The sequence below is a fragment of the Phalacrocorax aristotelis genome, chromosome 12 (assembly GCF_949628215.1).
Source record: "Phalacrocorax aristotelis chromosome 12, bGulAri2.1, whole genome shotgun sequence".
Classification (NCBI taxonomy): Eukaryota; Metazoa; Chordata; class Aves; order Suliformes; family Phalacrocoracidae; genus Phalacrocorax; species Phalacrocorax aristotelis.
In genome coordinates, this window is record NC_134287.1 from 13,765,329 (window position 1) to 13,788,644 (window position 23,316).

General features: G+C 41.8%; 1 protein-coding gene across 5 annotated transcripts; it reads left to right on the forward strand.

Annotated features, from left to right (window-relative positions):
- Window positions 1-438: 438 nt before the first annotated feature.
- PLEKHS1 (pleckstrin homology domain containing S1) lies at window positions 439-22,113 on the forward strand. 5 transcript variants are annotated; one of them, XM_075107541.1, is made up of 15 exons: window positions 439-555; window positions 3,476-3,611; window positions 4,906-4,967; window positions 5,071-5,177; window positions 6,546-6,680; window positions 8,042-8,117; window positions 8,784-8,891; window positions 9,579-9,674; window positions 13,253-13,363; window positions 14,366-14,478; window positions 15,747-15,956; window positions 16,066-16,167; window positions 18,074-18,209; window positions 19,028-19,116; window positions 20,821-22,113. In XM_075107541.1, the coding sequence occupies exons 2-14, from the start codon at window positions 3,581-3,583 to the stop codon at window positions 19,094-19,096; spliced, it is 1,356 nt and encodes a 451-aa protein (XP_074963642.1). In that variant the 5' UTR covers window positions 439-555; window positions 3,476-3,580; the 3' UTR covers window positions 19,097-19,116; window positions 20,821-22,113. The 5 variants fall into 5 exon arrangements, with proteins under 5 accessions (XP_074963642.1, XP_074963643.1, XP_074963645.1 ...); XM_075107545.1 differs by lacking the exon at window positions 439-555 and adding an exon at window positions 2,744-2,803 and having other exon boundaries at window positions 4,876-4,967; XM_075107542.1 differs by lacking the exon at window positions 9,579-9,674.
- Window positions 22,114-23,316: the final 1,203 nt, after the last annotated feature.

Sequence of the window (23,316 nt, forward strand, 5' to 3'; positions counted from 1 at the left end):
TACGATGACAGTGCATTGTCGTTACATAGGTAGCACAAGAAATCCTGCTTCACCATTGTATGTCTTAGTAAATGCTGCTCTTGAAAACTGAACTTGGTCGCATTTTATGGTACTTTATGATCTTTTAGGGTTCTTGATGTTGCTTTATCTTCCAGTCATGGGTGGATATTATATTTTAGACACAGCTCAGGGAAATGGAGGGACTGTTTAGAAACCTGAACCAACAAAAATAAGCTGTCTCCAGGCTTTTTTCTGCATGAGAGACATTTATGGATGTCTCAAATGTGCATATTTTTTCATTGCCTGTAAGTGAATATTAATCTTCTGGATTTCCCCTTTCAGAATGGGCTTTAATTTGCTTCTTGTGGCAGAAACAGGAATTTCCTTGTGGATCATATTTCCGGGTGTTTGTATTTATACACGGACTATAAAAAGGCAGTCGTCATGCAGGGCAAGGACACATAGGCTTTTGCTGCAGGAGGCAATACAGGGAATCTGGAAATACTTAAAGGTGTATTTCTCTAAAGCCTTCTACACCATAAAGACATTCTGCCTGTAAGTATTAACAGAGTTTGTTTTCCTTATCTTGTTATTATATTTTGAAGCTTTGTAATAGCCTACATCTTAATAATTTGAAGCATTTTATTTGCATTTTAACTGAAGTGCCTCACTGCATTTCAGAAGGTTGAAATCTCGTAATGCCAGGCATACAAAACTCTGAGGGGGTATAATCATGGAATTGGCATTGTCCATTCTGAGTTAGACATAACCTGTTTAAAACGTTGCTTTCCATTGAAGAGAAAAGACAAACACAACAATTAAAAACTTTTTCCCAGAATGCAGAGTTAGATAGCACAGCTGTATCTCACAGGTTTTTGTCTTCCCACCTGCAAATCTTGACTTTTACAGAGACCCAGAAGAAACTTTTATCTTGTCATAGGCTCTTGGAACATTGTTTTGCAAGAAGTGCATCGTTTGCCAGTCGCGGTGACTGTCAGTCACATTGAAAGGAATATTGTGTTGCTTTTCATTGCAACTCCAGGCATGTGCCCTTACTATTGATACTAAGAATATGACAGTCATATTTAGTTTTGGAAATTGCTTGTTTGACCTTTTTTTGGTAGGCAATAGATGAAAGCCATAGCAGTAAATTCTATAACAGTTTGCCGCAGCATTTGTACAGCAAATCTTTCTCCCCAAAAGGCAAAATTGCAAAAGGGTTCCCTAAAAAAAAAAAAAGAAACCCAAACAAAACAAAAAAACCCATGCAAAAACACAGGCAGAAATGCTCTGCGGAGATCTCCAGTGGACCTAAGTTTGCAGTGGGTCATTCTCAGTTACAGCATGGTATTGCCTGGAACAGAAGGTGTGTGAGTAACACAGGTGAGTGAGGACAGAAAATAACCAACCATTTCTGACCACCACTCCTGACCATACCATGTTTACTTCTGGTACCATGGAGTAAATCACTGAAGAAACAACAGCAAAGGAAACCCATTAAATCTTTCAGTCCAGCCAAGGAGCTTAGCAAAGACCTAGTGAACAGCACTGGCAATCCTTCAGATTTTCCCAGAAGAGGCTCTGCAGCTTCAGGTGGCACACATGTTGGAGACCGTGTAACCTCGGTCTAGCTAACAGGCAACTTCAAGCCAAGTTACTATAAGGGAAGGATTTGATTTTGCAATGAATGAGAGCTTTGGGGTAAGGCAAAGGGAAAATTCTGAAAAGTTTCCTAAATGATGTTACAAATAGTCATGATATTACAAATTGGAAATATGTCTGAGAGAAACTAGATCTGATTTTAAATAAACAAGAAACCAGTTGTGAGATAATAAAAAACTGTCCAGTGTGCAAAATGTAGTGCTGTGCATGCATTCGACTGGGAGGAGTGCAGAGTTCACATATGAATTGCAACGAAATAGCAGTGCTTTTGTAGTCTGGCTCTGTTATCCTGCCACCCAAACAGTGTTCTTCTCAAAGGAAAGCACAGAACGGCAAAATAGCTCAAAAGACCCCAATAGAAGCCCATTAACCAAACCTAGCTTTTACTTTCTAAATGCTCCACCTCCATGTTCATGCACTTATCAAATCCCACAGACTGCTGCCTGCACGTCTTGTTAAAGTATTTTTTAACAAAGCTTTGGAGAAGTCCATGGAAATGCATTGGTACATTCTGCCTCCCTGCCAGCCTCTATTCCCATCTCTGCCACAGCCTCGCTATGCCAGTGAGCAGGCTATTTAACTTAGCTTTACAGTGAGATTCCCATCTCGCTGGTAGTATTGGAGGAGACATTGCAAAAATAAGTTGACATAAATAAAACCAGATACTCTCTATTTACCCCTCTGAAAAATCATAATACTGATCAACGTCTTAGAAATCTGTGAAGTTCATTTCGTCACTGTTTATAAATTGCTCTGATCATTGTATTAAGAATGCTACAGACTTACAAATTATGATAATTACCATATGTTCTAGTTTCAGCTGGGATAGAGTTAATTTTCTTCCTGGTAGCTGGTACAGTGCTGTGTTTTGGGTTTAGTATGAGAATAACGTTGATAACACACAGATGTTCAGCTGTTGCTAAGCAGTGCTTACACTAGTCTAGGACTTTTCCAGCTTCCCATGCTCTGCCGGGTGCACAAGAAGTGGGAGGGAAGCGGGCACAGCCAAGACAGCTGATCCAAACTGGCCAAAGGGATGTTCCATACCATATGACATCGTGCTCAATATATAAACTGGGGGGAGCTGGCCGGGGGACAGCAGTCGCTGCTTAGGGATGAGCTGGGCATCAGTCAGCAGGTGGTGAGCGGTTGCATCGCTTGTTTTTCCTGGGTTTTGTTTCTCTCTCATTGTTTTCCTTTCCATTACTATATTTCAGTTATTGAACTGTTCTTATCTCAACCCACGACTTTTCTTACTTTTGCTCTTCAGACACTCTCCCCCATCCCAGCGAGTTGGGGAGGGTAAGCGAGCGGCTGGGTGTGCTTGGTTGCTGACTGGAGCTAAATCACAACACCATAGTATTATGACTAGATTTTCTGAATAGATTTTAAACTCTTTAGGCCAAGCTATGCCTATTTTATACAGCTAAGGCAGTGTCAGAAACATATATGGGATGCAATATTCCTAGGTTACAGGCGTTGTGTCCAGTGCAAAGGAAGGGGTAGAATGAAGTTCTGTTGGCAGGTCTCACCACTTCCTAGGCAAATCATCTCTTTGGCCTATATAAATTTATAATTTTTATTATTTGCCATTTTGTAATTATATTGTAATAGAATAAATATAATAATATAGCATATAATATATAATTTACTTTGTAATATAAAATATTTTGTACAATAGTTTGCTTGAATTAATAATAATAATAATTCTAATTATTTATATAGTTTATTGTAGATTTTTCTATGTTTATTCTCTATAGTTTAATCATCACTGTGAAAATAAACACCTGTGAGATATTTGCTATTTTCTTAGGCAACCAGGCATGCAGTGAAATGCTGCTCAGCAGCAAGCAAAGGGAAAGGAATTAGCTTCAGGGGTTTTGCCCTCTTTAGTATCTGGGCAGAAGAAACAATCAGGATGGCTTCTACAAGTAAAGGAAGTTCTGCAGGTACAAAATCTCATTTACTAAGATTTGTAAAATTTGTAATAAGGTTGAATCGTGTTTCAATCCTTTCCTATTAATGTATTATACCATTCTCTTTGCCCTCTATCTACCAAGGATTTTGTGGGAAACAATGGGTGACAGACAGGGGAAAACAGCGTACTGAAAAATTCAGAGATCTCATCTGGACATATATTGTGGGTTAATTCTGCCCCTCTGTTTCCTTCCTTAAAGAATCTGTCCTAAATGCAGCATTTCTTGCAGTATTTTTCTTGTCCCTGACACAGAAGTTGAACTGACATTTGTAAAAAAAAAAAGTTAAAATCCTTAAAAATCAACTGGGAACTGGAGAATCAGATACTGTGGAGATACAGGCAGTATTGCTGAGGCACTGATGATGAAGCCTTACCTCCACTGAAGTCAGTACTAAATGGGATTTTGGAACCAAGCATTTCTTGCATCACCACAAAGTTTGGTCATGTTACATTTCCCATAACTTGTGTATATTCTCTACTGTCCCTTACTGGAAGATCCAAAATGAGGTTGACTGTGCTCCTTTCAGTCACTGGATTATTGAAAGATCTTAATTTCCCGTACATGGTTTGTAGCTTAAAAAAGGAATGCAATTGCCACTCCTTTCATTGGGTGTTAAAGTGCATTAATAAAACAGAGATTTTGATCAGAAGTTCACCAGTGATTAGAAAATGTGAATCTTAAACTACAGCTGGCCACAGAGGATGCAGGGTTGTGAACGAATACATTCAGGCATTTCCCCCCCCCGTGTTTTTAGCTCATATTTCCCATGTAAGACTTCTTCCTGTTGTCACATCATGATCTGTAAGATGATCTACCCTTAGCTGCGGTTGCAACCTATCCAAACTGAATGCCATCTACAGATTTCATTAGGGGGCTGTTTACTGTCTTTCAGATCACTAACTGTGAAGGAAAGGAAACCTGACTTCAGAAGTTAAATAAGACCAGTTAAATAAGACAGAGGCTCATGACACCTTCCGAGCCCCCTACATTGTCACTACCATTTGGTTACAGTTTCGGCCAGTTGTCAGCAGCAACACTGACATCAGGAAAACATGGCCTGGCCCTGTATTTTATAGCCTTGATTTGTATTTATCTTCTCTAATTGTAATGTGCTTTATGGCCATTTGATCACAAAATCCCGTGCTTAGCAACAATTTTCAGTTCAAGCAGGTCTTCGTAAGAGTTTAATTGGCAACAAATTAACTAATGGAGCTGTTCGTTTCTCTTTGATTAGTGAGAACTGAAAATATGTTTTGCCCTGCAGGTGGAGTCTGCAAGCACGGATTCCTCATCAAATCACCACCTCTTCAACTTTTCAGCTCACAGGTATGCTAGCACAGATTAGTCATATTCCAGCAATCCCTCAACAAGCATCTGTTAGTTCTGCTATCCTGAATTTTAATGAGACAAATTGCTTTCTCTTCGGCAGAATTCCTGGAAAAGGCGTTTTTTCATCCTGACCAAATCCAGCAACGGCAATTACATCCTGAAGTATCTAAAAGGCCAGAACATAAAAGGGTCCATAGCTGTTGATCAGTATGTAACTCAAATGCATCACCTTTTTATTTTAAGTCATGTATCAACACTCTTAAATGGCCTTTGATTGTTCAGACACTTGTTCCTTTTTGAGATTCTTGATCCAAATCCCGCTGAAGTCCAGAAAAGAGTCCTTTGAGGTTTTGTAGGCTTTGGGTGCAACTTTCTGTGTATGATATACATAGAAGTGAAAGTCCTAAGTTGCTTTGATACATTTATGCGAGTGGCTGTGGTGACGTGATGTCTGCAAACCAGACATCTTGGCTCCGTGATCCCAAAGGCTGTATTCCTGTAGTGGAAGATATTTTATCTCCTGTGAGGTCGGTGCTATGCATTCACTCACATGTGAGTAAGGATGGGCTATGCCACTCTTCACTGTGGCACAAGACCTTTCCCACCTTATGGCTTTACAAAGTGCTTTGCAAGTTGTGCAGAGGTCCCTGGCTTTCGCATAGCCCTTTTGGCTGACACTGGCTGCCCCGCTGCCTCTTATTCCGCCGAGAAATTGCTCTGCTTGGCTCATTTGGGTTGGTCATTTCATTCCTCTCAGCACAGTGCCCACTGCAGCAAGGCTGGGCATCACTGGCTTTGTACTAGCACCCTTCACCATCTCACATGTGGTGTGAGATACATAGGAGGGAAACAGCAGATGTAAAGGGAAACTTAAAGATTTTACCGGTCAGACCTAGAGCTTAATACTCCAGGCTCCTGGAATTTTTAGGGACGGAGGTCACTGGACTCACATCGCTGTTGTGCTTCTTCCATTAAAAGGATTTATATTGTGAAGCTTTTGAAAAATTCCAGCTTGCTCAGTGGTATGTGATTACATTATTACCATCATCATTGTTGCTATTTTTTTTACTAATTTAACTTGTTGAATTTAATGGAAGTAGTGCTTCCATTTAATTAGCCATTAAGAGCACTTCTTGACTGTTCCTCTTCCCCTCCATTAAAACACTGTTAATATACAATTAGTTTCAAATGAAATATATTGTTCTGTAGTGGTTGAAAAACATCTGCCAGGAATTTTTCTTCCTATTGTTTCTTTTCAAGATTCTGTGTTAGACCAACAGCCCCTTTTTTCAGAAATGAGGATCCAAAATCTGGATACGAGTCTCTGCAAAAGTTGATTTTTTCTTTATTTGCTTGGAGGTTTCCGTCACTGAAACACCAGCTGTTTTGAATGTGTGCACTTATTTTCTTAAGAATTTTTTCTGTGGAAAAATATTTACCTTTTCCCATGCAGATCTCATCATATTATGCTGTGCTGAGAGTAAAATATGTACACACACATATGTAGGTGTGTTTGTATGTTTGTGTGTATGTTCGTATAGTTATATAGGACATTGCTTATGGTTATCTTAACAGAATCACAAATATCAAAGTTGGCATAAGCAATTCTGAAATTATGGAAATGGTGAGGAAGATGTTTAAATGCCTTCCTGAACAAGTGATGTCCATCATTACTGGAAACAGATGTTACTACCTCATTGGGAGCAGCAGGTAGGCATAGAAAGATGTGCAAATGCAACATGACATAACAGTTAAGCTAATGTAACACTAAGCCCCTGCCCCAAGGCAAGGCCCTGCTCCTTCACAGCCGCTCCCGTCCCTTCCTGTGTCTCAGCTACTGATGGCGCAGCTCTGGGATGAAATGATTCAGTTGGTTGCTCCGGTGGAAAACTGCTCTTTTCTATGTTCTTTTTCCCCCCGTGGCTGGGTTAATTTTTTGCTGGTTCAGAGAGGTGAGCTCATCTCCTCTGCAGCCACACTGTTACAATGTCCAACGCGTGAAAGCGGTGGGAGCGTGCGGCTGGGAGCGGGGGCGGCAGCGGCAGTACATCAGTGTGGCGGTGCCAGAGCAGACTGCACCAGCGAAGGGTCAAGGAAGAGCAGAGAGCTTTGTCTTCTCACCCAGCAGCTTCTGGCAGTTAGGAAAGCGTCTGCTCCTTGTGGATAAATCACAGGAAATAATCTTGCCTTGGAAACTAGGTTGTTAATTAAGGGAAGCAGATTGAAGGGGAAAATTCCCCCGAGGGAAAAAGTCCCAAAAGGAATGACTGGGGCCTTTACTGCAGCGGGATGGTGTGCTCCCTGCTCTCCCAGGCTGCAATCCAGTCCTCAGCAAGGGCAGAAACTGCTGCTGTCAAGGTGATCAGCCAAAGCTCGTTTAGATGAGGGAGGACATTTGGCACAGTGCTCCTCTGCTGCTGCTTACCAGAGTCTCCTCTTCAGTTTCCCAGGCACCAGCATGTTGTGGGTTTTTCTGCCTTTTTGCAGAAGAGCAACTGACATGTGAAATGCTGATAACCGAAGAAGAAAAACACATACCTGTGTGTAACTTGAGCATGCCACCCCACGCCTTCCCCCAGGGCACTGCTCTCACAGCCCATGCTCAGAGGGAAGCGTTCCAGAATTAATCCAACTGAATCCACCGCAAGCATGAAACAGGGCTTCAGGGGTCCTTTCATGGCATGTTTCTCGTCCTGCTTGCCCAAACACATTCCCAAGCCTTGTTATCTCTCTCTATGGCAAGACTCAGCAGAGCAGCATTACACACAGAAAATGAAGCAGAAAGCACCATCCCACCTCTCCGTCTCTCTCCTTCCCCATTTCTCTTGCACACACATGTACAGCCTCCCCCCCCCCCCCCCTTTTTAGCTCCCAGTCCTGGGCTGCACCCCTCTGAGCTCAAACTTTGCCGTCTGGCTATAGCCACTCTCTCTTGAAAGGAAGGTGCAGACTGTCCCTGTTCATTTCAGGAAGCATTATTTTGGGGCCCATAGGAAGAAGTGAGTAGGCAAATGGGTTTGCCTTGTGTTTTACCTTGAGTAGGTTTTCACTTCTGTTGTTCCAACTTACAGGCAGGAAACAGAGGACTGGGTCACTGTGATATCGTCAGTCTGCAGGGAGGCCAAAAGAGGTGGATGCTGCCCTCAGGTGACATGTTACTGCACTTGATTTTAGAAAGAAAGTAGTTTGTTATTAGAAACCTGTGTAAAGGAGTTTTCCTGATTTTGGCCTTGCAAGTTGGCTTTTGCCTTAGTTAATCAGAAATTAATTTTTCATATAAATCCTGTACCCTGGCTTTATGCAATAAGCAGGCATTGCAGCCTGTCTGCGCTGGGATTGATTTTATATTGAAGAATCTCTTTGAAGAGTAAGCCACATGGAAATTAGGAGGTGACTGACATGATGCTGCAATGAATTGTACCTTTGATGCATCAGAATGAAGTCTTGTGTGTTATTCTTACCGTGTGCTTTTTGGTTATATTTACATGGTGTTTTACAAACTGAAATACATCTAATCTGTCAACGTAGGAGCAGCTGGAAGTTCTGTTAGTTCAAGCTCAGGCCCAAGTTTCTGCACCTTGTCAGCCAGCCATGCCTATTAATTCAGATCAGCACTAAGCTACTTGTATCCCTACAGCTTCCACTCAGCTCAAAGTGCAAGCAGGGCAAATTTATATCTGCCTGAAAAATGCCATGTAGACAATCTCTCTGATCCATTAGAAGTGAAATTTGGACTAGTGGGATGTGTGGGTACATTGTAGTCCATGCCCATCAGGTGCTTGTCTTCTTACACCACTGTCATCTTATTTCTAGAATGAAGATCTTCCAAATCCAGAAGTCAGAAGCCGGCCCTCCTCTTTGCCACTGTTCTTCAATTCTGTAGCTACGACCAGTTTGCTAGAAAGGCAAAGCTACCAGAAGGCAAACAGATTAGCCATCCTTAATAATGAGTTTGCTCCTAGGGGTGACTGTGAAATTTGATTTGTATAATTGCTTTCTTCCATCTAAAGTTCTTCAGAGCTTATGCAGTTGGTGCCCAGGTTCTCTGTTCTGCTCTCTGGTGGGGTTCCCGAGTAGGACTTAGATGATAACAGCAGAAAGTCCCCACAAAGGAAAGACTTTTAAGGAAAGCCTGCATGTAAGTAAAGGCAGGTGTTGATGGCAGTGAGAAATTATATTCCCTGGCTGTCTCAACTGACTGGCAAAGATTCATGGGCATAAAATAAGCAGCTGCAGATTCGCTTTGACGTGCCTTGGCAAAGCCATGCGATGATTGTTTTGACAGCTGCCTCCCACATTCCTCCTGTTTTGTGATTGTGCTTTTCTTTGTCTCTCTCTTCAGGCTGTAAAGCTTAGAGGGGAGTTCAGGTCAAGTTCCTGTGTGCCTTCCAGCTCTTCCCCCTCAATATTTGAATAGAAAGGAAGCAAAGCATTGCTGCTGTCCCAGAGCAATTGCAGTCCCTGTCCTCCAGAGCCAGGCTGAGTAGCAGCCAACGGAGTGTTGGTTTTCTCCAGTCACAAAGATGTGTGCAAATGGCCCAGCTGGAGGAAACCGAAAGCAGGTGAAACACTTTTAGGGGGACTCAACATTTTTTCTTTTGTATACAGGAAAGTAGTCCCTCAGAAGACAAGAACAGGCCTAATTCAGATCCTGGCCCTTATCAGGCTCAGCGTAACTCAGCAAGCGGAGTTTTTCCATGCCTGGTGAGCAGAACAAATCAAACAGCTCTTGACTTGTTCAGTCAGCAGAAGTGACTGTTGGCTCTTAGCTCACCTGAGTATCTGTAACTATAGATTATTCACCTACTTTTCCAGCACACTGAGTTGCTTTTCACTATGGAAGTTTCCTAAATACTGTCTGTTGTCTTGTTTAGCACTGAAAATAACCTTCTAAGAACTTGCTTGCAATACCCTTTGTTTGCTTTGTTTCTTAGAGGCAGATCCTCAGAGTTTCTGTGCAGCAATTGCAACTTGTAGCAGATTTCACAAACTTGACCAAAAAACTCTGAAGTTGTACTGCTTGAGGATTTGCTCCTCCCACCACATTTCTCAGCTGTGCCACAGTCTTCCTAAATGGTTTCTTTCTGCAGCCTCTGCCAGTAGCAATTGAATCAATCAATGTAATTGAACCACAGAAAAAGGGCTTGTTAAATTGAGGCACTCCTTGGGACTGACCTTGTGTAAGCATAAATACAACTGAAAGTAATTTAGCTTCCATATCTGGCAGGAATGATGAATGCTATCATGTATTATTGGCTAAGTCTTCTGACCTGTGTGCCCTGAACAAACACCTGCAGCAGTTTCAGGTGGTTTTCACCCATACTCTGCCCTGGATTACTGCCCTTGCTGCAGAGTTAACAGAAGAGAAGGCACAAGTAAGGCTCCACCACAGCAGTGTAAAGTTTGGCAGCTGAGTTCAAGCCCATCTTTATTAGCAGCTTATGCATTGAACTTTGATCTAGAGTGGCTGAGATGTGGGGAAAAGAATCTTTCCTGCTACTGTAGATAACAGGGTGATAAATCATGTGCTGCAGTCACCATCCATGTGTACAGGCTGGCAGCAAGTATGAGATAATACACCTAAATTTAGTGGAAAGTAGTGGAAATCGTTGAAACTACATTGCAATGCCATGGGCAGTTAGCACAGCTCAGCTGATGCACAGTACTTTGTGAAGCTGTAATAATTCAATGATAAGTCTGAGCTCTGAAATGCATTGACTTAACCCTTAGTCTGATTTAACCAGTCCTGCTCTGGTTGCATACCAAGGCACTCTGTCTCTTTATTACGCATGCTCTTTTTGTCTCTTTTATTACTTCTTCTCGTACCTACAGTACCTCAGAGAGCATGTATTTTATGCAGCTGTTAGAACTAGGACAGACTGACCGTGAGGGTTAAAAGATAAGGACTCTAGATTTTGCCTTTTTAGCTTGAAGCAGAGGGAATAGCAGGAAGCTCATATTTCTGTTTCAGCATGGGTGAAAAATAAATAACCTTGCCATAGAGCTAACATGTAACAAAATTGTTTGTTCATTTGATAAAAATATTTCACTTGCCTCATAAGTTCAGCGTCTGCTAACAACTCCAGATTTATTCTCTGCTCAGTGCTGTCTAGACAGCTGACTTGCAGACTAAGCCCTTGTATTTACATCCTGTTAGAAGTATGACTCCACATTTCTAGTATCTGATTCGTTTTGCTTTTTATCGGTGGTTCCCTCATCCAGGCCCAGATCTTGAAAACTCTTTGGTCGGTATCCATTACTCATGCAAACGGGCCTATCAATGTCAGTTGAGTGCCGTCATGCAGGCAGGGACCCAGCCACCCAGGAGAGGTTTGGGGACCCAACTGCCTTTCAATCCACATTTTGGAGCCACTAAACCACATCTGACTCAGCAATTCAGTATAAGCTATTTTGACACACAGCTTTCAATACCTGAAATGCATCAAAACAAGGAGCCCTGCTATGTATCACTCTGTACTCCTCATTATTATATTGCAGGCACCTAGGCATCTTTGTCAGGAGTCCAGCTTCAATATCTGTTAGGCACACCTGATATTTTGGAAGAGAAGTTCCCCTGTCCAAGGGCGGCAACACGTAACTTTTGACCCCTTGTCTCAGGAGCCTGAAACTAGCAATTCCTCAGTTGTTCTCCAGCTATTGTTTCCGTCTTGTGCTACAGCTGATTTTCTCCATCATCTTTCTCTCTCATGTAAATCCACACCGTGGTTCAACAGAGACTCGAAGAACTTGCTTAGTTGTATGTCTGAGAATAACTGTACACTGAGGTTACCTGCACTGCTCTGGCTGTGAAGCATCTGGAGGAACAGACATGTTGGCGAACTGCTATAGGGAAATGCAGTGCTGCTGCAGCTTAACCTTCTCCTTCCCATTGTCCCAATAATCTGCAGTGGTACCGAGGGGAAACGCCGCGTTTGGCAAAAGGTAGCCGCTGTCAGTGGCTGAAGGCTCAGTTTGGGAAGCTGACGAGTGCTGTCTGCTCTCTGAAATTTCTTAGGAGCTGGAAGATCTCAAGACTTCATAAAATCACCTCCACTTCCCCCTTTTCCCCACGTGTTTACTCTTTTGATTGACCCAAAGCCCCTGAAAAGTCACTAGGAAAATCGTTCATGACTTCATACCATGACCACATACCATGACCACAGAACCAGTCTTGTTCCTGCTGGGGTTTTCTTATGCAGTTCTTGAAGGACTGTTTGAAGGTGTCTTGACTCTTACAGCGTATGCTTTTTATGTCATTTATACCAACAAGGAAAAAAAATACATTCATCGTCTTTAATTTCTATTCAATGCCACTTCTTCTCTTTACGTGTAAGAAAGTAATTAGTTTAATTTACTTTACCTTTAAAACAGTAATATATTCTGTGGCCTATTTAGCAATTATTAAATGATCACCATGGAAACCAAGGATGTAAGTGGAGAGAAAAAAAAAGGGTTGCATCACAAACATGGCATGGGGAATTGTATTGGGAGGCAGCTAAATACTAATTACCATACTCTTCATTATAGTGAAGTCAACAAGGAGGCATAAAAATAAACAATTTATTTTTGTGACTTTGAAAGGTAAACTTGGTGGAGGGATTAATTTCTCCTTGACTTACCAAGTTGCTGCAAACTTAGTATTTCAGGTATTTATGAAGACAGAATATAACTCAGGACACAAAGGCTCAGTGTCAGATCTCCAGCCCTCCGGGGTGTGTTCTAGTCCATGGAGAAGTACAAAGTAATACACTTCTCATTAGTCAGGGAAATCCCAAATTCATTCTTTACTTGGTATCAGTTAAAAGGTGCTTAAAAACGACAAATATCTCCCACCCCACTTCTACATTTCCTACAGATCTTTTTCCTAGTGTAAAGATTTTAGAACTGAATGCAAATAACAGATCTTTTGCACACAAGTGACCCTAAATGAATGCAGATTTGTACGTGAAGTGTTTAACCCACTTGATTTTTAAACAAAATAACAGGCTATGCACATGCAGTCAGTTGCAACTGTCTGGTTACCACAAATCCATCTGTAAGAAGTGCTAATATTAGTGGCCAGTTTTGTCCATGTACAGTAGATCTCAAAAGTATAAGTAGGTGCACAACTACAGAAACCTTGTTCCTAAAACAGACTGGCTCTGAGCATATCTCTCTTCAAGGAGAAACATGTCTTCCCATGTTTTCTGTGGATATTTTCTGGTTCTATTGCTTCTCCATGAAAAAGGAAAAAACAGGCTGTATAACTGAACCTGTTAAATACAAAATCATTCTTTTAACAGGATAAAAGTCTGGGAAGGAGTGAGGAAAATCTGCTGTCATCAGATACAGATGAAGACATCAAAAAGGACGAAGAAGAGTATTACCAAACTCCCAGAAGCATTTTAGCAAAGGTAGTTTATCAGTTGTGAGTTCTGCTAGTTTTCTAACAGCTCCAAGGACACAGGAGACATTTAATGAGCCAAAGAGGAATTCGTATGAGGAACCACTGGTACCTTGCAAAAGAAATACGTAGATAAAGCAGTGGGTAACAGAGCTTTCATTTGTACAAGAAAAAGTACACTAGACTCAGTCAAATGATCTTTCTGGTGGAAAGTGGCATTTTGTCAAAAACATTGCTGATTTTGTTGACGTTCCCCAGATTGACTGTTTCGTTGTAAATGGCTTTTGCCTGTTGTATCACAGGGTTTGGGTTGTTTGGTTTTTATTTTCATAAGTGAAAACTTTGTTTAGAAAATGTAGCTGTATATTATTTTGATATATTTTAAAATTTAGTTCTGTAGAAGCATCAGTAAGCTGCATAAAGCAGTACTTTAAAAACACCGTGAAACATTTTGGTACCTACATTTCACTGTGAAACAAGGGAGCAGGAGGAATCATACTGGTAATTTTAAACAAATTCTGGCACCTAATCTGGGAAGCTAATTTCTCTAGGCTTCCTGTGTAGTAAGTGGTCAGGAGAAGCTAAGTGGTCAGTCACAGCCTCTCTCCAAAGACTGTACAGCTGACTGAAGGACATTAACAATATGATTTTGTCATATAATCTAAATGCTTAAAGTTAAGCACACACAAAGTACAAGACCCTTTTTTCATCCTCCTTAAATTAAAATGTAACAAAATTTTTGTGGTAGTACTTTAGAATATAGCTGGTTATGTCCCAGCCTGAAAAGCAAGCAAACGGTACTGTCAATAACACCAGATAAAATTAACATCTGAGTTTCAACCACCTTTCTAGCTCATGGTTTCTGGCAAGTGACTTAGCTGTGGAAAGCCAAGCTGTATTAGCCAATGTGTTTAAACAGCATGAGCACTGAACAAAATGAGGACATTAAGAAGATCTTTTTCAGGAAGGCAGAGCAAGGATATTTACATCTTATGTTATGTCTTTCCAACAGTGCACTACTGAAGTATCAAAGCCTGACCACACGGCCAAGTCTGACGTCCCTGTGCAAGAGAAGCCAGTGCAGAACCTGGTAAATGAGAACATTTATATGCCAATGAAATCACTGTAAGTAACAACTTCATTAAGGTTTTGCGAATTAATTTGACATAGTGGTAAAGATAGAGCTGTCATTTGTGATATTTACATAACAATATGTAGAGGCTGCATCTTGTTTGAATGGGTCCTTCTTTGGTCTTGGTTCAGAAAGCTCGGAACTCCTTGGAACACCAGAGTGAAATTCAAACGCACCCACATGAAATTTAAACTCACATTGCAAGCTCACGCATTTAGGCAGGCTCTGTCCAGCATGCAGCACTTTCTGTTGACTCTTTTTTTTTTTTTCTGTGTTTTCATGTCATGACAACCCACCACTTTACTCAGATACCACAGCCAAGCTCCAGCCACCTTTCAGACAGGTACTCCCAAAGCAGGCAGCATTATCTAGTGCTTAAAAGAGAAAAGGAGGCATGGGGCATTAGCTCCCAGCTTTTCCAGTAAGAAGTTATGTGATCCTGAGTAGGTCATCTCCCTCCTTCCATTTTCCAACCCAAAGAACAGGTCTGACACTGTATACTTTGAAGGTACAGTATTTGGCATGCCACAAAGAAAGACCAATCTCCACGACGTAGCACAGTATACTGAAAAGAAGCGTGTGTGCACGGTAAAACTGTACCTTCTGAGCCAGAGGACTGGTCATTAGCTCTTAGCTGTGGCCTGCCACCTACAGTCAGATCTTATGCCACATAGTGGGAGGCAGCTGGAAATGCAGACCCACAAACCAGTTTATTCCAATAGATTTATTCAAGCTCATCTGTGTCTTTGAGAGCCCCTGGAGGGAATTGCTATAGAAACCTCGCAAGCTTATGCCATCTGAGTTAAAATATAGCAAGAGCAGCTTTTGCTACTATCCCAGACTTGTCTGGGGTGTGGAGAGGAGTTGGCTCCAGGCATTATAAGGCTTATCAAATAAAGCTAAAAAGCATTCAAGCACATCTGAGTTATTTTATCTCCCACAGGATAGCATTACATCCCTGCAGAAGCCAGTACAGCCAAGGCCAACAATCTGTACTTAGTTTCTTTGTTAAGGCATGTTGTTAGCTGGAATGTTTTCAGGCTTAATAAATAGTCTTTAAATACTGAAAAGGTTTATTTTGGGATTTATGGTCCGTTTTTAGAAGGAGTTTATTTTACTTATCTGTAATTTCATTTACTGGATATTCTACAATAACTTGTTATTCTTTGCTTCACTGGTGGCTATTTGATCCATCTTCAAACACAGCAAGAGTACGTGGCATGGCCAAACCAGTTCATTTTTTATCACCATTTCTCTTCAGTAGGTTGCTGGATGAGAGCTGCCAGCTCACATGCAGATGTGATGGGCTCCTCTCTCCTCCCAAACAGCAAGACAACGATGTGTGTCCAAGAGACTTGGAAGCAAACAGAGACCTAACACTCCCAGAAAGCAGTACCAGCCAGCAGCAAGCCTTTCAGAGACGGCAAAGTTCATTACCACTCTCAGTGGTTCAGTTGTCTGTACTGCTCAGGTAAGTGTCTTCTCCACTGTCATTGCAGAGAAGACAGATATATCTTCTCTGTGGAATTCTGCTGAGGTACTGGTCAAGCAAGCCTGGTCTCTGATGTTTTCTCTCACAGTCAAGTTACAGATGAGACCCAGCTGCAGAAGTTGGATATTTTCATCCCCCTGGTTGACATTGAGAGTTACCTAAAACTTACTGAAGCAGCAGGACAAATATGGTGAGTTCTGGATGTCTTGTTATGGTGCCTGTCAGATGTGAATGAGAGACAGACAGTGCAGGTACAGAAGTGTACAGCTATACACATCCATGTACGGTTTTGGCAGTGCAGAACAGGGCAAGGTCAGTGTGTGCCAGTACTCCAGTGATTCCTTTCTGCTCTGACTCTTCATGTATGTTAGTTTCTATTTCAACTGCTCTTGAAAAGGGCTATATAGAATCAAGACCCCTTTGCATGCTGTGTAATAATTAGCGATGAAGTCCCACCCCAGAAGCTATTCTTCCAATGCTGGTGTGAAATCAGCTAATTACTGCTAGTCAGTTTTACCTTTGATTTGGCGAACCACAATGATGGCATGCCTCAGAGATATAATGAGGGGATATATCTTGTGATAGGGTAAAATGGGGCTTTTCAACAAAAAAATCTTGCAGGCTTTAGTATAGGTGGCTAATAACCTGTTGTTATTCATGATAAACCTGAAAATTAGGAAGCACATACAAGGGACAGGCTTCAAGACCCATTTATTTGACTTCTGTACCCCCTTATGTACACTTAAGTCTTATGAAGTCTTATGTAGAAAGAGGTGGCAGTCCTTTGGAAAGCCATAAAAGCTGTCTGTCACTGGAAGGGGCGACAACGTGGAACCTATGGGCACAAGGGGAACCATTTCCAAACCTGGTAAATTCAGTGATTCACTCTCTTTCACCAAATCCTTCCTGTTTTTTTTCCCTTTAACCTATTATCCTGTGTCCCTCATATTATTGACCTACATCACATCATTTTGTAATTTAAGTAGTACCACCTGCAAAGCATTCTGAGACTCTCTAGTTAAGTGTGAGCTGTAAATGAAAACTTGAATTATGTTACATAAATCAAGCTGACTTGAGTTGGATGCCAGCATAAAATTATCTCCAAATTAATCTCAGCACTGGTCCAGTGGTAGGAGTGAGTGCCAGACAGAGATTTTCACAAGTAATTATTATGGGCTAGAGCACATACATGTTCTTAGTATTCCTGCTGGAAATTAGTGCTCTCCCTAGACCTTCAATAGCGATGACTAGGATAAAGAGGGAGCAGAAAGAATGTTCAGTGCATAGTCCTGTGCTATCTGTTGATCTTTCACTGCCACACAGCACTGAGACTGCCTGTTGCTGTTGCTCACATATTGACACCGATCGGGGGCACTGTGTGCACAGCAAGTCACTTGGTTTCAGCCGCTGTCAGCAAGAAGGAAAAAAAGCCATTTAAAAGGGACTGGAAATGGGACCACATTTCAATAACTGGATCTACATCTTAACTTATAGAGCTTTCTCAGTGGAAATTCATATTGAAAGAATTTGGAACAGAGCACTAGATCTGACTGTCAGGCCAGCTAATTCTAAATAGCTTGTCATCAAGGAGTGTCTGTCAGAGACCAGCAGGAAAGAGATACTGGAATTTCCATAAAGGTCCCAGCAGGACAGCAGTGGATCTCTGATCCTTATGGTTATATTATAGATAAAACATATGATAATAAGTTTAATTCCATTCTTTTGGGATGAATTTGGAAATCATTGCAGTCAAACATAGGGTTGAAACATCTGCAGCAGCGTACATATGCCTCCAGCCAGTCTGACCAACTGCTTTTGAACTGGAATCCCCAGCTCTCAGTGGTGACTTTGCTAGCTCACTTGTTAACAGGCCGCGATGTGAGTGTCATGCACGCTTTCAGGAGGACCCGCTGGGGTGGATGAAGCAGCTTGGTTTCAGCTAGAACCAGATCAAAAAGTTGCAAAGTAATTCAACCTGTGTGTCATTTCCAGAGGACAGTACCATAAATGCAATCCTGTTCAGCCATTGTCATTCTGTTAGCAGTGACTGGGCATCCTGTATGTTTCCTTTACTGTCTGTCCTCCAAACACCCTAGCGTCTCGCAGTGGGCTGGTCCTTGCCGACTGGGATGTTTGTTTAATCACGGAGACCATATAATGGCTGTGAATGATCTGAAACCCCAGAACGTGGAGGAGGCTTACTTCTTCATCAGCAGGTCCACAAGAAAGGAGGTAAGCTTGACTAACCTGAAGCTGATAGTTCAGTGAATCAAGCCAAATGAGAAAGCAAGTTGCTTTTTGCATTTCAAGTGGCTGCATTCAAACCAGTTTACTCTGTTTTGAGTTTGGCATGAGTAACTTTGGTACCAAGTTATCTCCTCAGCATCCCCCTGCTATATCATCTCTTATTCCTGGGCTATTTGGGGAATGTAAGGTCAGCATTACTGTGTTTAAGGAGTTGATCTCAAAGAGTCTGAGCAACCCCAAGAGATACCACCAGGCAACCGTAAATTAGAGTTACTTGGTGCTTTTTGGCTAAGGCCCATGAATTGCAAGCTTTGGGAAATAAACACTTGCCTCCAGTGGATGTGCAGTTGCTTATAGTAGTTTTAGGTATTGAGGGCAGAGCCCTAGACACCTGCGTCCTGGTTCCCAAGCACTTCGTGTCTCCTCGTGTGATACCACTTTTTTTTTTTTTAAGAATGTGGGAGATTTCTAAGTGGTGCCTTAACATTACTGTGATCTGCTACATGCTGATACCTACATTTCTCTCAGATGGACTCATATTTCAGTATCCATGTTCTCTGACCCATACCTGAACACACTCATATTTGAATTTTGCTGAGAAAGTTGAGGTCATCAGATGCTGTTGCTGTCTAAAGAAAAGAAAGTGTCTCAGCAGGAAAAAAATACTCTTCTCTCTTAACAGGGTGTTTTTATTTAGCTAGTTCAAATACAAGTCAGACAGTAGCACAAATGCTGATCAGATATAACAAGCTATAAAAGTTTCTCTTTTCTTTTTTTTTCTTTTTTTTTTGTTTTTTTTTAAGGTGAAACTCACTGTATGCAGGATTCCGCATTCAGATACCTTCCATGTTATAGGCTGCTCATGTTCCTGAAAAAAGACCTCAATGATTAAGTAAGTGCCAAAGTTGAAGGGATACGTAGTGTATGGAGGTAACCTTTATCTTCTAGAGCTGCCAGACATCTTTAGTTGCTGAAATACAAAGAATAGAGAACGTGGATTTCATTTTATGTCCTAATAACTTGTTCTGTTGACACGAATGGCATTTGTTTGGCTTGTATTTCATGTTGCCATGTATTTCAGTTACATGAAAACAACTGAGGGTCAAATTATTTTTTAAACCTTTGCACTGTGTATGCTTTGTACCCCAGTAGAAAGTACAGGTTCACGCCTCCACTCGCCTCTTTACACTGAGTTGTATTGATTTATACTGAACTCCTAATCAGTTGCGGTGTGGAAACAACCTGCATTTGGTTGTTTCCCTTGTTTTCCCTTGTTTCCCCTTAGCTACTGAAAGGCAAAGGCAAGCGGAGAGCTGTAGTGTTAGAAGGAAGGCTGGTAAATAAATTGTTGTGCAGTGATTCAGTGGAGCGCCCTTTTGTGGTATGCCCCTCTTAAGTTACAGCCACAAAAATACAGTCAAGGGATGACAGGAAGAAGAGCTGGTTGGAGAAAAGGAATGTGCCTGGAGCACCTTTGGGTTCATTGGCAGCCAAAATAAGCCCTAAGTGAAGAATGAATGAATGGATTTGGGAGAGAGGAGGGCTGGTCTGCTCTGTGAAGATAGCTGGGGAAACTAGAGAGAGAAATGATGTATATGAAGGCATGTGCATTCAGCCCAACAAAAAGAGATTTCACTGAAAGTTTTGATGCTACCAAGTACTGCCATAGGGATGTTACTGGTACCACGGCATTTCCAGAGCAAGTGGTCATTTGTTTCCCAAACAAGGACATCTCCTGTAAATGTTTATTTGCGAATATGTTTTGCTTCCATTGCTATCATAGAAACCTGAATGATTTTCAGCTAATACCTCCCCAAAAGGTGTTGGTGTTTGATACAGAGCTGCCTGCAGGGGTGCCTTTAGTGGGTACTCAAAGGGAGCTTCATCCTGCACTAGGTGACCTCTGTTGCTTACAGAAACACGGTGTGATACGGCACGTACGCAGAGCACATACCTATTCTCTATATGGATATGTACACATCTGTATACACACATTTGTGTGCGGGTGTATTTACATACATACATATTGCTGTAAAATAGATTGTATTAACATACAGTGACGTGGCAACAAACCAAATCACTAGTTTTGAGTACAGATAATTTTATCGTGCCAGATACAACCCAAATAATGACTGGATTTAGCAGGCATAGGTTTATTGATATTAAGAGATTTATATAAGTTTTGATTAAGATGGATTTGGCCCAAAAGAGGTATTTGTCCAGCTTCCAACTGAATTAGGCCAAATCAAGCTACTACAGTAAGAAACTACACTCGCTAAAATCAACATTGGTGCCACTTACTCCAGTAGTAAATTTGACAAATGTGCTTTGTATGCTTCCTTTAAAATCCAGTCTGGACTTTTAAAAACATTGTTATAAAATTTTATTTAGCCAAAGATGAAAACAGCATCAGTAACTCAAAATAAACAAACATAAATATGTATACAATCTATTCAGACTCAGGTCCTATTCAAAAGATTAACTTCCAGACTGAACATTTCCACAGCCTGTCTCTTCTGCTTTTGAGATAAGAGTGTTTGGGACATGCTTATTTCTCAAGGTGAGAAAGGATCACTTTCTGATATTTCTGTTTCAGTGATGTTCAAAGAGCTGTTTGTGCTGGATTCTGCATAAAGGCAGAGGGAAACCCCAGTTCTGGAACTACAGAGGCTGAAAATGGAAGAAAAGACATTCCTTGGGAGCTTTTCTCCAAAGCTGCTACGGGACTCCTTTGCTCTGCACTGCCTCTTTGAGCACAACAAATCCATTTCACCACACAGGGCTTCTTCCAGCTCTGTAGCAGTGTCAGCCTGCTAGGACAGTCCTCTAGGCCTGAATCCTAAAATCACAGATCATCTAGTTCAAGAGTAGCCACCGAGGATGTCAGCCTCGACCTTTCCTGCCCAAGGTTTGCCTAAGTTCTTCTGAACTTTAGAAAAGGAAAGTCCAAATCTTCCTGTGTTGTTCCAAGACTCATCTCTCTGTATAATTAGGCAGGTTTTTTCTAATATTTATCCTAGATGATCTTTTTAGAAAGTAAACCTGATGTTTTCTCACCCTGTTTTCTGTGGGCATGGGGAATGCTTGATTTCCAGTCTCCAGAAAAATCTTCATTCTGGAAGGTGTTTTTTCTGCCTGTTGTCCCTTCTTTTATTTTTAGAGCAAACATCCTGCATTCTTACAACATTTTTTCAAACATTTCCTGAAAGTGGTCATATGTCACTGAACTGTGAAACAAATACCTCATGTTTCCAGTTATGGGTGAACAAAGGAGGTGAGACAGCTGTAAAGCAATTGCCTGGAACTTCACAGAAAAACATTTCCAAAAAGAGGTGAACTAGCGAAGAAGCTGTGAATCATGCATGGCGGTGAAAGGAGAGCCACCACCGTGGAACCTGCGCATGGCATTGCTGCTGAAGCGGACATTGCACAGCGCACGCTGCGCCTCTTGGCCATGGAAGAATGTTACTTTTGGACAAAAGTAGGATTTGGGTAGATCTAGCATGCACAGGATAACTCCAGAATATTTCAGAAAACTGGGGGATTAATTCTGTACGTCAGTAAACAGTTCCTGATGTGTCACCCCATAATTGATCATTATGTCACTTAGCACAATGATAAATGCAGATAATTAGTGAGGTATTGGCTAATTCATAACACTTACAGAGATACAATATGGTATTGACTTCGGTACAGTAAATTCTGGTAGGGTGTGCGAAGTTGTGTGCCTACATATGATTAATAAATGTGTTAAAGCTTTAGAACACATTGTATTCAGTGAATACCTTTCTCTCGACACAACCCCTTCTCATCCTCCAAAGACTACCTGTAACTTCCCAGTAACCTGCAGCTGAGTCACCAAACAGCTCATTTTAAAAAACCTACTGTTAAAAAACATCGGCTTCATTCTGTAACATTTTTCTCAATGTGAAAATTTTACCTTTCTTCAAATGGGAAATTGTGCTAATTCTCTGGGCTGCTCCTAGAAGCAGCAGCAAAGGGAAATGCCTACCTGTGTGATGCTCACTTTTAGCCCTGGAAGACCTGAAGGGAATGTCTTTCAGCCCATGCTGTCTGAGGGGTAATTGGTAATTTTTTAGATCACCTATAGGAACTTTAAATGTGTCACGTAAGCACACACTCTTAAAGAAATAGGTGATATTGTAGCTTCTTGTTGTAGCATGCAGCACCGTGCTTTATGGTGTCAAGCACCTCCCTTATGAGGCAAGGCTGAGAGACATGGGTTTGTTCAGCCTGGAGAAGAGAAGACTGAGGGGGGATCTCATCAATACTCATAAATATCAATGGGGTGGAAGTCAGGAGGATGGGACTGGACTCTTTTCAGCGGTGCCCAACGACAGGACAAGGGGCAATGGGCACAAGGTGGAACACAGGAAGTTCCACCCACCTCAATATGAGAAAAAAACCCCTTCCCTGTGCAGGTGCCAGAGCAGGGGCACAGGCTGCCCAGAGAAGCTGTGGAGTCCCTTCCCTGGAGACATTCACACCCCGCCTGGACGCGGTCCTGTGCCCCTGCTCTGGGTGTGCCTGCTCAGGCAGGGGGGTTGGACGGGATGATCTCCAGGGGTCCCTTCCAACCCCTGCCATGCTGTGATTCTGTGAAACTTTTTCTTAGCCAGTCTACAGGTAAGTTTTGGGCTATGGAGGGCTCCTGACACAGGTATTTAAATTGACATGAGCTGAAATTCAGTGAATCCACTGACTAGCGTATCTACGTAAAACACAGCTGGAAGAAGGCTGCAGATCCTGAAATCTTCTTGCACTACTGACCCCATGAAGTAACCTGCTTGGAAGCAGGGGCCATTGCCGGCTGCAACACATGCCACTTTGAACCGCCCAGCATCTGCAAACTGGGCGGCCTAGAGACAAAACCCAACCAACTGCAACACAGATTGTGTGATTAGCTAAAGATTAACATGCTCCTGACTAACCGTTTTATTTCCTGTCATTGACTACAGCCAGTGCCTTTAGGTTGTTTCCCTGGCTGGTAATTCATGGCAAATTCCCGGGCTCCACTCACTCATTAGTGGCTGCCAGTTTTCCCCCCTGAATTCCCAAATATGAATTACAC

What these genes read in the sequence shown, in the direction of transcription:
- PLEKHS1 (XM_075107545.1), top strand. Translation starts at nt 3,581, where the DNA reads ATGGCTTCTACAAGTAAAGGAAGTTCTGCAG. An exon ending in CAGTTGTCTGTACTGCTCAG is followed by an intron (nt 15,957 to 16,065) that starts GTAAGTGTCTTC and finishes TTTCTCTCACAG; the next exon opens with TCAAGTTACAGATGAGACCC. An exon ending in GAAGCAGCAGGACAAATATG is followed by an intron (nt 16,168 to 18,073) that starts GTGAGTTCTGGA and finishes CAAACACCCTAG; the next exon opens with CGTCTCGCAGTGGGCTGGTC.